This window comes from Curcuma longa, chromosome 10 (genome assembly GCF_044706935.1).
Source record: "Curcuma longa cultivar G26 ecotype Majalengka, Jawa Barat chromosome 10, ITB_CL_G26_1.1, whole genome shotgun sequence".
Lineage (NCBI taxonomy): Eukaryota > Viridiplantae > Streptophyta > Magnoliopsida > Zingiberales > Zingiberaceae > Curcuma > Curcuma longa.
Window position 1 is genome coordinate 11,593,385 of NC_133870.1, and position 15,747 is coordinate 11,609,131.

Below are 15,747 nucleotides of genomic sequence, written 5' to 3' on the forward strand. Positions count from 1 at the left end.
TTTAGCTCTATTGAGATCTGGCATAGGACTCCCTACCAATTGTCATAATTTATGTTGTTAGGAATTGACATAAATCTAGACATGACTAGCATGACATCAACTCTCATTTTGAACCGGGACTAGCCTGGCACAAAATTAAAGTTACAAGACTTAAAACTTAAACAAAACTACATTTCGCATATCCAATTTCAGTTCTAGTTCCCTTGAAGCATTTAGTTTATGAAGTCTGTTTTCCCCCCAATTCAAACTTCAAATTTAATGTATTTCCACTCATGAATTAGCACAATTGTTTGCAAATGAGGTTTATCTTGATTATGATTGGAGAGTACATCTATAGTAAAAAGATAGAGACTTAAATTGATGTAAACCAATAAGAAAGTCACTTGTCACAATCTCATTAAATTTGACACAATAACTGCAACATTGTAGATATCCATTATCACATCAATATAATACAAAATCTTCATTTCTTCTCTAAAAATTCATGTTAGTTAGCTGTGTTATTAAATAAGCAACATCTATGATGAACTTCAATATTGAAACTAAATTGATTTTTCAAGATATTTGTTCAATCTCATATTCTATGTCTCTTTCTAGACTTCTTAGGGAAATGAATTTCTTGATCTTATAACTAGAATAATACTTTTGATATCCTTTATCACATCAATATAATATAAAATCTTCATTTCTTCTATAAAAATTCATGTTACTTAGTTGTGTTATTAAATAAGCAAGATCTAGGATGAACTTCAATACATGGTTAAAAATCTCGAAATGTGTCGAGGTTTCAGTCTAGACCGGAATGATACGATTTCGGTACCATATTGTACCGTGCTGATACGGTTTTAGTATTTTTTAAATATAAAATATATTAACTAAAAAAATTAATCTAAATATTTAAAAATATAAAATACAAAAAATAATAAATAAAATAAAAATTTTAAAATATATATTAAATTAATAGGATAATTTTATTAGGGTTTAATTAAACTTATTTAAATTATCTCAACTATAGCTAGAAGTTGATTGAAATTATTAACCTAAGTAATTTAATTAAAAACTTTCCTCCTTCCGCACCACTAGCGACTTCTTCTTCTTGTTTCACATGACTTCCTCCTTATTCCGCCAATGACTTCCATATCCTATTCCGCGCAACTTCCTCTTCTTGTTCCTTGCGACTTCCTCCTTCCTATTCCGCGTCACGCGACCGCGAGGCTCGGTCAACAAGTCTGCGGCCCTCCGCTGAGGCCTGTTCGACACCTCCATGGCGGCCGCAATACCTCGGACGTGCTGGAGTCAATTTCGATCGACGGGCAGAATGAAATGTTTCCACCGTATCGTGCGGAACGAAATATTTAAACCACGCTTCAATATATGAAACTAAATTGATTTTTCAAGATATATGTTTCATCTCTTATTCTACATCTCTTTCTAGAGTTCTAGGGAAATGAATATCTTGATATTATAACTAGAATAATACTTTTGATCATTTTTAATTTCATTTTATCTATACGTTATCAGCAAATTGACCCATTGTTTAAAATCTCAAGTTGTGCCAGTTGGCATGAGTGAAATTTTTGTTCCACCTATGAATCAACATGTGAGATCTTTGATGTGGCTACTTCAAATAAATAATTGTGTCAATCTCATCTACATGCAATTTCATTTCCCATCTCCTTAGATCTCACATGCAATCTCGCTCCTTCATCTTCTTTTGTCGTTCCTTTGCACCAAACTCACATCTTCTCCCGACACACAAGCTCCTTTGTCTTCTTTCAAGAAGAGTGGGTTACGAATCCTCGTAACCTTAATTTTGTCCTCCGACATTAGCTCAAGAAGAGTAGGATACAAATACCGACTCTTACTCTTCTTCCTCTTCCTCCAACACTAGCACCCCTTCTCCTACTCTTCTTCCTCTTCCCCTAACACCTAGGCCCACTTCTCCAACACATCTGCAAACACCAATATTAGCTCCTACTCTTCTTCCTCTTCCCCTAGCACCAAGGCCCTCCTCCTCTAACACACCTCTGACAATGATACCAACACAAACAATACTTTCTCCTGTCGGCCAAAGAGCTTAGCTCAGCACCAGATTTTAATCCCTCAATTTACCTATATCATCTTTTCAGTCTCTAAATCCAACTTTACTATGGAGAGCTCATTGCGTAGTTTCTAAAAAAAAATGTTTTCATCTTTCCTTAATTGCATTATCATCAACAAAAAAAATTGGTTTTTCATCTTTTATGCATCTAAATATTATCTAAGTCTACATTTCCTATAGCATCAGGAATCCAATAAATATCACTCTCCATTTTTATTTACCATAAAACTAACTTATCATAAAGTTCTAAACTATCAAATGTTTCTAATTCTTTTTGCCACAATTAGATAAAATAAGGTGCTCTCTCTTTAAGATTAGTTTGTAGAATATGCAAGCATATTAAATTAGGTGGATATCCTTAGCTGAATATAAAGTGATAAATTATCAAAAATATTTGAGAGATGGTTTATAAGAAAATTATATCATAGAAGCATAGAAGATAGGATTAATTTTACGCTCATCAGAGCAAGTATGTTGTGCCCAAGACAGTCATAAAGTCATGCAACTCCAATGATCCAATTCCATTGTTATCAATTAAGCATTTGTACTCTCCATTGTAAAATAGTTCATGCCAATGGGTCCTTATATTTAAAATCAATCACAACAGTAGGAAAGACCAGCTAAAAAGAATCTGTTGTAAACATAGTTCATGACCAAAAGATCCTTATATTTAAAATCAATCACAACAGTAGGAAAGACCAGCTAAAAAGAATATATAGTATATTAAAGTGAAAGAACCAGTACGCAATATAAATTATGTTAATGTGTTCCACAAATTAGTTGAAATGTGCTATAAATATTGTTGTATGATAAAATGAAAAGAATATTAGCGGAACTGATCTAGTCCCCAAAGACCAAATTTCAATACTAAAGATTGATGCAGATTTCAGACCTGGCCTCTGGATTTCCAATTGTTAGACAATTGGAACAACAATTACACTGATTTTTCAATACTGAAGATGGAACAATCAAGATATATTTCAAGTCTAAGCAAAAAAAAAAAAAAAACAGTCCACATTTAAAAATTAGGATGGTGCCCTAACTTCATGATTCCAGGCAGATTAAAATCCTCAAGCTGAAATTCTGGATTACCTACAGATAAATTCTGTCCTGTATGTCTAATAGTTGAAACAAGTATCCAGAAGCTATGGAAACTGCATCCCATATTCTTAGGAACTTAATCCAATTGACTAAAGCTAGATGCAGATGAGGTCTAATATCCCAGAAGATTTAAAAATAAAAATTCATTTCATAATAAAAATTCATTTCATGAAAGCATATGAACCTTAGAGGATGAACAAAGAAAGGCATAGCTAAAGAAAACAAAAAAAAAAACTGAAATAAGACATTAAAATATTGATCTAAAAATATAGCAGAGTTGGTGAACAGAAAACAATATCATAGGCTCTTAACAATACAACTGTCATGGGAGCTTACTCCACAGCAGAAACAACAATGGATCTGTCAGAGAAGATTTCAGATATTATATAGATGAAAATTTCATGAAGCAAACTCCAGTCGTCTGAAAGACGAAGACAAACACAACAAGAGAAAAGAAAACAGAGATTCATGTGGGAAAATAAAGATAAAACTTTCTTATCTTCATTCACAGAATATACACTGTTTATAATTTATATACATGTATGTCAACTAAAAAATAAGGAAAACTACTCTAATCAAGCATATAATCTGGTTAGAAATTTAATCCCTGCAGATTAGGGATTACAATTCATCCAATCCTATGAAATCAGTGATAAGATCTTAATCCCTGCAGATTAGGGATTACAATTCATCCAATCCCATGAAATCGGTGATAAGATCTTTCCAAATATATATCCAAATCTCAACACTCCCCCTCAAGCAGGTGTATCTTCCATTCCAAGCTTGATAATCATACGTTGGAAAGATATACCCGATTGTCCTTTTGAAAGAATATCTACCTGCCAACTAGTCTTTGGTTGAGATAAATGGTGTGCAAATTATCTCGTTATTTAGCTTCTCCTTTATGAAGTGTCTATCCACTTCAATGTGTTCCGTTCAATCATGTTGCACGGGGTTATGTGCAATGCTAATAGCTGACTTGTTATCGCAATAAAATCTCATAGGACCATCCCACTTTACTCTTTAATCATCTAAAACTATTTTTAACCACAACAGTTCACATATTCCCAGTGCCATTGATCTGAATTCAGATTCTGCACTTGGTCTTGCCACTACACTTTGTTTTTTACTCCTCCATGTTACAAGATTGTCGCCAAGAAATATACAATAACCCGAGGTTGATCTTCTATCAACTAGAGAACCCACATAATCAGCATCTGTATAGGCTTCTAGTGTTATGTTTATGTTTCTTGCTTTCTTAAACAAAATTCCTCTTCCAACTGTTCCTTTCAAATAGTGCAGAATTCTATAAACAGCTTTGAGGTGCATCTCTCTTGGATTGTGCATAAACTGGCTGACCACGTTTATAGCAAAAGCTATATCAGGTCTTGTGTGTGACAAATATATCAATCTTCCTACAAGTCTTTGATAGGAATTCTTATCGACAACTATACCTTGAAGGGCATCACATAATTCATGGTTAGCTTTTGGTGTATCAACTGGCTTACACCCTAGCATTCCAATTTCATTCAACAAATCTAAAGCATATTTTTGTTGTGATATAAAAATTCCTTGCTTTGAATGAGCCACTTCAATTCCCAATAAATATTTTAATCTGCCAAGCTTCTTAATATCAAATTCTTTTTCTAAGCATTGCCTTAATCTTTACATTTCTTCAACATCATTCCCAGTTGCTACAATATCATCCACATAAACCAGCAATGCAGTTACTCCCCTGAATTTGAATGTCGCACAAACACTGTATGATCCCCTTGGCATTGCTTATAACCCTCCGCGACCATTAAGCTTTTGTAAATCTTCCAAACCAAGCCCTTGGGGATTGCTTGAGTCCATACAAGCCTTGTTTAATTTGCAAACCATCTCAACTTCTGATTTAAATCCTTGGGGGATTTCCATATAAATTTCCTCCTCGAGATCACCATATAAAGAAGCATGTTTTACATCAAACTGCTGCATAGATGGTTCTTTTGGGTTTTTTTTATTATATTGTCACCGAGTGGGATATCTCTCAGTGTGCAAGAATGACACCCCCAGGGCGTGACAAGTTCTATCCAAAGTTAGCAACCAATGACAAAAGTACTCGAACTGTATTCATTTTTGCAACTGGAGCAAATATTTCCATTAATCTATGCCATAGGTTTGGGTATATCCTTTTGCAACCAAATGCACTTTATATCTTTCCAATGAACCATCTAATTTGTATTTAACTGTGAACACCCATCTGCAATCCAATTTCTTCCCTTTTGGCATCTTAACCAATTCCCAAGTTTTATTTTCCATCTCCACTTTCATGGCATTTTCCCACTTCTTGTTCCCTAATGTTTCAGTTAAGTTTTTTGGAATGGGAATAGAATGTAAATTGGTAAGGCTCGATGATTCTGGGATAAGTTCTAATAAGACAAGAATTAATGCAAAGGATGTTTGGTGCAGGCTCAACTCCCTTTCTTAGTGTTATAGGTATCTCAGTCATTTGGCTTTGTGGTGTCATGATTTAATTCCTCAAGGGTTGGAGCTGCTTCTTCAATTGAGTTCATAATAATCTTAGGAGTTTGAACATGATGGTTAGGTGGTTGAACTATTGCTCAAGCAGGTGATGATTGAACATCCTTAGTGAAAATGTTGAGCTTCAGCCTTTGGAAGTGGAGATGTAGTGGTGTCTTGAATACCTTATTCCTTGATCATTTCATGTGAGTTGGAAAGATGGGTAGGATTGAAATCAATGACAATAGATGATGGTTCCATAATGGCAGAACTAGATTGACTTGGAAACTCAAGAAGAAATTAATCTTTTGCTCTATCTTTACTCAAATTCTCCCCCTGAAAATAGGAATTAGGAAAATAGAGTGCTGCTTCATCGAAGGTAACATCAGCAAATACAAAAAAAATTAGTTGGGGAATGGAAACATTTATACCCCTTTTGAGTGGAAGTATAGTCAATGAATACACATTTAACAGCTCTTGGATCAAGTTTTCCCCTATTATGCAGATGAATATAGACAAAGGCAACACTGCCAAAGATCCGAGGGATCTGATTGTTTAAAATAGTGAAGCTAGGGAAGAATTTAGTGAGAATTTCCAAAGGACTTTTAAGCTCAAGGATCTTTTGTTGGGAGTCGATTTATGAGATAAGTTGATGTAAGAACAGCTTCTCCCCAAAAATATTTAGGACATTTTTATGAAATAAGGATGCTCTTGTGATAGCAAAAAGATGGTCATTCTTCCGTTCAACTACCCCATTTTGTTGAGGGGTGTGAACACACGAGGATTCATGAACGATTCCTTGTTTTTGAAAGGAGTGAGTGTTTGATTGAATTACTCCCTCGCATTATCTGAACGAATTCTTTTGATTCCAACATCAAATTGAGTTTTGACCATGCGATAGAAATTCTGGAAGATAATGCTTACATCAGATTTATTTTTCATTAGGTATATCCAAGTCACTCGAGTACAATCATCAATGAAAGAGAAACCATCTTGCCCCAAAAATGTTAGGTACGGAGGGTCCCCAAATGTCACGGTGAATAAGTGAAAAAGGAACAAATGCCTTTGTATTATTGATTGGAAAGGAAGAGCACTTGGGTTTAGCAAGCTCACAATCAATACAATGAAAATTCTTTAACAAAGACTTGTTAACCAAGGACAGGAACATAAACTTAAGAACATGAATTGATGGATGACCTAAACATGATAAAGTCAAACTTTATCTTTCTTGGAAATGGTGGACAAAGAGGATAAAGGAAAGGAACTTGCAACTCTAGTACTTCCACTATTTTCTTCTACATAGTAAAGACATCTTTCACTAGCATGTCCAATCTTCCTCTTTGTACCCAGTTCCTGAAATATACAATGAGATGAGTAGAAGATCACAGTACAATTAGAATCTTTAGTGAGCCTTTTGATAGAGTCTAAATTGGTAAGGAGTTTGGGACAAGAAGAACATTTTTTAGAGTGAGATTATCATATATATAAACATCACCCTGGCCTGCAATAGTGATAGTGGATCCATTGGCCACTGTGATCTTCTTTTGGCTAGAGCATGGCAAATAGGTTGTTCCTGTCAAGATCCACTCCTGGACGTGTCACCGACTGAACCTCCGAACCAGAGTGAAGCAAGGTCGGACGAAGGAGGATCGCCTAGCCTCTGATACCTGCAACCACAACGATCGTGAGAAGGAAAGCCAGGGGGTGCCCTGGCGCGACTACTCTGATGCTTAAGTCAGCCAAGGGAGAAGGGAGAAGAAGAAGAAGAGTGAGCAGAGGAAGAGGAAAAGTGGCTTGGGTGTGTGCTCGCGTGTGTGCGCGTACCTGATCACAGAGAGGAGTGGTCTTTATATATGTGAGAGAAGAAAGTCACATCCCATCTTAATTAAGGCAGCTGTCCCGTCGTTACTTACCATCTTGTCAGAAAGATATGGAATGATCAGAATGAAAGTCCCATCGTTGACATACGATTATAGGGTCATTTCGCACGTGGGTGTCAGGGCGGCGATCATAATTAAGGGGTATGGGACTGTCAGAAGAAATGATGGGAGTGATAGGGCAGAGCACCGTGAAGGCCATCCGACATGAACCCTAATCGAATCCGAATGCGGACGAAGGCGCCGAGTCGATTGAGATCCTTCGGGTTTGTAAGAGGAATTATTTGATGAGAGGACTCGGATAAGGAGCCGATTCGGGTAACGATTCGGCTCGGGACAACACTTCGGATACCAAGGTGTCGGCCCCGAGTTCTTGATTCGAGTAAAGTTCGATGATGAGAGGGACTCGGCTCTCGGAGAAAGGGGTAGCAAATCGAGAACGGACTCGGGCTGACCCTTGAGTTGACCACTATGGGCCTACTCGGGAGTCAGGCAGGGCACTGAGTCATCGACTAAGTTTAAACCCGGACTGGATCCCATGGGGCTTGCTCCTCACACCCATAACACAAGTCTCCCTACTAGTCTAGTCGAAAAAAGCGGGAGTCGGACTGACTAGAACGATTCATGCCCAAGTCCGAGTCATATCAAAGTCGGAATGAGAGATTTGCCGTGACACTTGGCATTTCAAAAACGGATGACGAGTCAACCTTGGGTTACGTGTGATATAAGCATCATTGAGCCATTGGCACGGCAAGGCGGCATTCGCACGTACGGCATGGTTGATGTCTCCGGGAAGGACATTAATGAGGTGTGATATCCGACGGGACAAGTGAATCATAACCGGGATGGAGAAAATCTTCCTGGGAAATCAAACTCATCAGACGACTGTCAACAGATCCCGCCCTTTTTTCACCGCCCAATCGGACGGCCAAAAACAGCTAGGGTATTGGATAAGAGGGGGGCGATGAGGCAGGTGTGAAGCGCCTGCGCGATTGTCCATCTTCTTCGACGTCTACATTGCTGCTTCTGCCTTCTCGCTTCCAGCTCCAGTGCCCCCGTCTCCCCATCTTCTTCGTTTCTGTGCCTTAAGTAAGTCCCAGCCTTCTGTCTTCTTCATTCTCGTTTGTAGAGATCAGAGTAGAGCTTAGGAATGGCGTCTGACGAGTCCGTAGGTCACTGGTATGAGTCCATCGAGTCTTCCTTCACCCGTGAGTCTAGGTCAGACATTAGGTTGAAGTATGAGATACCTTGCAACCACAAGATTAAGGTTCCTAAACCTTATCAACGACCACACCTTCCCCCGTCCGGCTATATGGCTTTTTTCCAAAGTCAATTGGAAGGTGGGCTCCGATTCCCAATTCCCGAATTCTTCCGAGAGATCTCCGCCTACTTCGACATTCCTCTCAATCAACTAGCACACAACTCCTTCCAACTCCTCTACGGAGTCGCTCTCGTCTTTAGGATGTACCGAATCCCTTTGAGTCCAGCCGTCTTCCACTTCTTCTTTTATCCGAAGAAGAAGGAGGACGACGTTTTCTTCTTTAACTCCAAGCCAGAGTTCAATTTCTTAGACAAATACCCGACTTCTCACAAGGGGTGGAAGTCAAAGTTTTTCTTTATTCGCTTCCCGACACCAGCCGAGTTCCCGATCGAGTGGCAGCATGAGCTCATGAGTCTGCCACCTTTGAAGTCATACAAGAAGGACTCGGCCTTTATGGAAGCGTCCAAGCTACTGAAGGGTCTCAAGTTCGACGTCGGTAAGCTGGTGGGTGAGGAAGGGCTACTGTATAGAGGGTGTCTGAGTCCGATAGAGACGAAGCTACCGCAACCACTCGGTAAGAATTAATATCACTCGGGCTTTTGTAAGAACTAACTGAAATTTTCTTTGTTACTTGCAGACGACCTCTGGATGGACGCTTCAGTAAACAAATTCCTGAAGTGGAACCGAGCATCACTCGAAGCGATGATCACTCCAACTGCTTCCGCTGAAGCCCTTGAGCCCGAAGGAACCCATTCCTCGGAGTCCCAAGGAGCAGAAGGCACTAAAGCGGAGCCTGTCGAGCCCGAGACCTCCACTCAGGGGAAACAAGTCGTCCAAGAGGAGGAATCGAAAGAACCACAACTTCCTGCTGGCGAGGGAAGCCGGCCCACGAAGTCTTCATCCTCCCGGTCCAAGAAGAAACATCGCCGCTCTCGATCCCCCAGCAAAGGAGAGAGACGGCTGAAGAAGTCACGCGCCTCCAAAGCCTATCAGCTGACTCCGAGTGCTCTAGAGGCGGGGATGATGTCTCTTCCAACCGAGTCGGAGCAGACGACGCGGCTAGAAGCAGCCGAAGTCGTTCATCTAGATGAGGAGGAGACGGACCCGGTGGCCGAGCCGGGTGAGATGGAAACGGTTTCAGTCCCCGAAGGGGCTGTTGGGGCGCAAAGATGAAGCCCCGATTCCGACTCCTGCTGTGGAGGGGTCAGAGAGGACTAGCTCTGGGGGCGGGATTCCTGCCCCTTCCTCTTCAATACCGAGGTCGAGCACAGAGTCGGGAAGAATGCCCGTAGATCGATCGGACGCTCCCTTCACCGTGGAGGAGGTACTGAGCGTGATGGAGAAGATCCGATCCATCCGCGGAGCTGAGCATGATGGAGAAGATTCGATCCATCCGCGGAGCTAACGCCTTCGACATGATAAGCATGACCGAGCTTACCAGCAGTAACAACGGCAATCTGTTGACGGTAAGCTTGTTTTTTGCTAATATTCCCCGTTTATGCCTGGCTAATCTTTTCAATACAAGTCTGGACTGAGCACTTGGAACTTCATTACCGAATGTCGCTCCTTTATCGAAAGTTTCACACAATGGAGAAGATCGTAGCTGATCTGTAGGCGCGGGAGTCAGGTTTGATCCAAGAGCTGGGTGAGGCTCGAGCCGAAGCGACCCGGAGCAAACAGGAAGCCGACCACTATAGAGCGGAATTGCTGGGGACGCAGAAAAAGGTGGAGGCCTTAGAGCAGGACTTGGCGGCTATTCAGGCCAAGGAGCAAGAAGAACTGCAACAGGCCCGAGACCAACTGTCCCAGCGGGACAGGGAAATGTCTCGAATTCTCGAGGACTCGGTCGTCCTGAAGAAGCAAGTGGAGGGCGCGACTGAAGGGCAGAGGGTCCTCGAGAGCTTGCTGACAGAGGCTCGGGCCGACCTGGAGGCATACAAGGAGGGAGAAGTCAGCCAAGCACAAGCCGTCAAGGAAGCATGGTTGCAGTCAGAAGAATACACGGAGCAATTCCAAGAGAAGACTGCAAGGATGCTGCAGCATGGCTACGAGGGAGCGTTGAAGCAGGTGTGCCAGGCGGGGTTGTTCCCTCCTAGCACATCTTTAGATTTCCTAGATATAGATAAGGTCTGGGTTTGAGTTGCCCGAGTCGGAGAGGAGGGGGTAGTGTAATGTAATCCACTTGAAGAAATTTTGTACTCCCCGTTGGGCTTCTTGAATCAACGAGATGCTTCGCTTTTTTTGTATAATCTTCTATCTTAAAACTTATAGTTTTGCCTCCGGTAAAAATCCTAATGCTGGACTACTCGATTGAGAGCTTGCGAAATCAATAAGTCTTATGAACCCTAGGACAACCCGAGCACATAAGGAGCTCAATCTCGACTATGCCCGAGTCGGGAGGGGTTGAATCCTGAAAAAGACAATTACTGATGGAGCTGGTCCGAGATCAGAATTAGAGCTCGATCCCGACTATATCTGAGTCAGGAGAGGTTGAACCTTGAGAAGGGCAATTGCCGATGGAGCTAGCCCGAGATCAGAATTAGAGCTCGATCCCAACTATGTCCGAGTTGGGAGAGGTTGAACCCTGAGAAGGGAAATTGCCGATGGAGCTAGCTCGAGACTAGAATTAGAGCTCGACCCGATATGTCCGAGTCGGGAGAGGTATGCGCCAAAAACAATTGCTGCATAAACGCAACGGAAAAAAGATCCCTCCAGAAGATCCATACGAAAATCATACTCGTTTTATTATTCTATCTACTAAAATCAAGGTTACCTTCGATGCGAGCCCTTCGCAATCCCGACAGCAACTTTTGCCTTCAAAAGTTAGCGGATCTCAGCGCGATCAGTGTGTTCGCACCTCCACGGTATCCACACAAACACCGAGATGGAGAGGAACCAAATTGTGGTGCTAGCCACAAAGTATGGTTCGGCCAAGGTCGAGAAGAGGAAGAAGATCAATCAGTCAAGAGAAGAAGAAAAGCCTCTCACCCCTTTTATATATCACCATGGAATATCAAGAGTTTTGGCTTTTGGATTCCATGATCCAAACCTCATGAATCCCTCAATAGTGGGATAATTGTTGATCCCCGACTGGATCCGAGCTTGAAACCAGATTGAACTCGGGAGAAGGACAATTAATTGATAGAGCCGGTCCAACTGAGTCTCACTCAAGAATTGACTTGAGTCCAACTCGAGTCTAATTCAATGAGTCTACCTTGAGTCCCACTCAATGAGTCTAATCTACATTAGACTCAATCCAATGGCCCAATGATTCATCGAACCATCTCCAAATCACATGTTCTAAGTGTGTGACCCAATAGGTTCTCGTAACGTTGGCAATGTCTTTAAAACCATTTTAGAGACATAAGCAATGAGCGGCATCTAGCAATACATCATTGCTACCCAAGTGACGAGAATGTCGAGATCCGACACAACCTTTCCGTGACTACTATCTTGTATGACTCAGTCCTTCTATCCTTGATATCTAGATTGATCAATGAGGCATAGACCGTGTCATCCTCTTATCAATCATGAATTTCTTGATCTCCAAGTAGACTACTCAATCAAATAAGCTCAATATCTCATATTGACTTATTTAGCATGATCATGACTTCTGTAGTCCTACTCTATCAAGGGGCCCATAGATATCGCTTCCGTCATATGGAAGGGATAGATCCCATCTACATCACTCACATCCCTCCGCATAACTTATTGCATACCCAGTGATCGCCTTTATAGTCACCCTGTTACGGGTGACGTTTGACGAAGCCAAAGTATGCAACTCGTTATGTAGGGAACCGTAGTGACTTCAGGTCTAAGGACTATTCATACCAATAGTCACATGAGAATGTTTATGACACTCATATAACGATCCATGAAACATTCTCATGGCGGGTCTATTCAGTACATAGTCTCTAATATGTACCCATGTGTCAACGTGATATCACATATCCATGACTTGTGAGATTAAGTCATCAATTGACCTACATGCTAGTCTTAACGCATTAATATTGTCCTTGCATATTAATGCTCGACTAGGAATAGTTAAGAGTAGTGTTCTATATAGTCTACAATCTCTCACTATCAATTCAACCAATTGATATCTGTAGACTGAACCTACTGCACCCAGTAGCATTCCACGATCTCACTAGGTCTTTGCCAGAGGAGTTGGATAGATAGTAAGCACCCAAATTGGTTTTCTTGATAACTCAGTAGAGGCCTTTCCATGGTGGCTCAAGCTTGTCGACCTCACCCACTAGCTTGACTTTCTTCTAAACCCAATCACCTACTTGGAAGGCGCGTAGGATGACTCGCTTGTTGTAGGTGCGACACATTTGTTGTCGATATGTGGTTAGTCGTGTGGCCGCTTTGTCCCGAGCCTCTGAGATAAGATCTGGCTCCATGAATATTCGGTCATCATTGTCGTCGTCATAGCATTGTCGCCGGTCTGATTCGCCCCCTACTTCCATTGGGACTACAGCCCCTCCGCCGTACACCAGGTGAAAAGGTGTCATACCGGTGCTTTCCCTTGGCATGGTGCGGTAGGACCATAGCACGCAGGGCAGCTCCTCAACCCAACTTTTGCTTTCATGATCAAGCTTGATTTTGAGTCCGCGCACTATCTCTTGATTGACAACTTCTACTTGTCCATTGGCCTGTGGGTATGCTATTAAGGTGAAGGTCTGCTGAATGCCAAGTCCTTTGCACCAATCCTGAAGCCTCTTTCCTTGAAATTGTCGCCCGTTGTCCGAGACGAGTCGGTGCGGGATGCCATATCTGCACACAATATTCTTTCACAAGAATTTGAGCACCGTGTCCTCCGTGATTCGGGCTAAGGCTTCAGCTTCGACCCATTTAGAGAAGTAGTCCACGGCGACCAGCAAGAACTTCTTCTGCTGCGGCCAAGTCTGGAAGGACCCGACTATATCTATTCCCTACTAGTCTAAGGGACACGAAATGGTCGCTGCTTTCAGCTGTTTAGTCGGGTGCTTGGTGAAGGATTGGTATTTTTGACAATGAATGTAGGTTGACACAAGCTTGGCTGAGTCCACTTGAAGAGTGGGCTAAAAGTATCTGACCAATAGAACCTTCTGAGCTAGGGCTCGTCCTCCGAGATGATTTCCACAACAGCCTTGGTAGGCCTCTTAAGTACATATTCGACATCTTCTGGGCCGAGACACTTGAGCAATGGCCGAGAGAAGCTCTGCGATATAACTGATCTTCGATCATGGTGAATCGGGAAGCCCTTCTCTTGAGAAGGCGAGCCTGATCAGGATCGATGGGTGTCTCACCTTTCTGAGAGGAATGCCAGCATCGGAGTCCTCCAGTCGGCGGGCTCTACTAGGTAGGCCGGCTGGTCTATCTACGCTATCAAGGTGACTTGGGTGATCGACTCTTCTTCTACCACTCAGTAAGGGAGCTGGCGATTCTGGTGAGTTTGTCTGCTTTGCTGTTCTTGACTCGGGGGATCTTCTGAAGGCAGACTTCTGTAAACTCAGCTTTCATTTTCATAAAGGCTTCAACATATTTATGAAGTCGGTCATTCTTAACTTTGTAGTTTCCTTCCACTTGCTGGGACACTAATTGGGAGTCGGAGTAGATTTGTACCCGAGTCGCTCCCACTCGCTTGGCTGCTTTAAGACCAGCAAGCATAGCTTCATACTCAGCTTTATTGTTGGAGGCTCGGAAGCTCAACCGTATAGAGAGACAAATCTCTTTCCCCTTAGGAGAGATTAAGAGAACTCCGACTCCGCTTCCTTGCTTAGTGGAGGATCCGTCCTTGTAAACTTTCCAAGCATCCTCTGCTCGCACCCGGGCACCTCAGCGAGGAAGTCGGTCAGTGCTTGAGTTTTGATGGTCGTACAGGGTTGATATTGAATGTCATATTCGTCAAGCTCCACTGTCCATTTGATGAGTTATCCCGAAGATTCGGGCTGAGTGAGCACTCGTCCCAAGTTACTATTGGTCAGCATGGTGACAGGATGAGACAGAAAATAAAGCTATAGTCGCCAAACCGACAGAACTAGAATCCATGCTAACTTCTCCAAGCTGTTGTATCGAGTCTCGACTTCTTTCAAAAATGACTGGAGAAGTATATAGGGTGTTGAATCTGTCCTTCTTCTTGACCAAGACCGAGCTGACGGCCGAGTCGATAGCCAAGAGGTACATCCAGAGTGATTCACCGGGCAGAGGCTTCGCCAGTCGGGGCAGCTGAGCCAAGTAAGCTTTAAGTTCTTCGAAGGCCTTATCACAGTCTTTATTCCATTCAAATCGTTGAGCCCTCCTTAGAATTTTAAAAAAGGGCAAGCTGCGTTTCGCCGACCTGGAGATGAATGGGACAGAGTGGTGATGCGCCCTACTAAGCGTTGGGCTTCTTGGAGGTTTTGAGGAGGAGGCATTTGCGCTAGTGCTTGTATCTTCTCCGGATTCGCCTCGATTCCCTGCTCGGTCACTATATATCCGAGGAACCGTCTGACTTGGACGCCAAAAAGACACTTAGCCGGATTCAGCTTGAGTCCGTATCGACATAAAGTGTTGCATGTCTCATCGATGTCGGCTATGAGAGTCCCGCCTCGAGTCGTCTTCACCAATATATCATCAACGTACACTTCAATGTTTCGGCCTTGCTGATGATGGAAGACTCGGTCCATCAAGCGATGATAGATGGCTCCTGCATTCTTTGAGTCCAAATAGCATAACGGTGTAACAAAAGGTGTCATCGGCTGTTATAAAACTGACCTTGTCCTGATCATCTACAGCAAGTGGGATTTGATAATATCCTTGATAGGCATCTAGCATACATATATATTCGTACCCAGCGGTCGAGTCCACCAGCTGGTCGATCCGCGGTAGAGGATAGCAGTCTTTGGGCAGGCCTTGTTGAGGTCTCGGAAGTCCACGCAGAC

The 15,747-nt window shown here is 42.3% G+C and overlaps 1 protein-coding gene across 1 annotated transcript in view; it reads right to left on the bottom strand.

Moving 5' to 3' along the window:
* Positions 1-7,783, bottom strand: part of LOC141835637 (uncharacterized) — an 11,275-nt gene extending 3,492 nt beyond the window's left edge. The window contains exons 1-2 of the mRNA XM_074723013.1: positions 7,673-7,783; positions 6,923-7,057 (exon numbers count right to left, since the gene is read on the bottom strand). Of these exons, the coding sequence (XP_074579114.1) occupies positions 6,923-7,057; positions 7,673-7,783 (246 nt within the window). The remainder of the gene's footprint in view (positions 1-6,922; positions 7,058-7,672) is intronic.
* Positions 7,784-15,747: the final 7,964 nt, after the last annotated feature.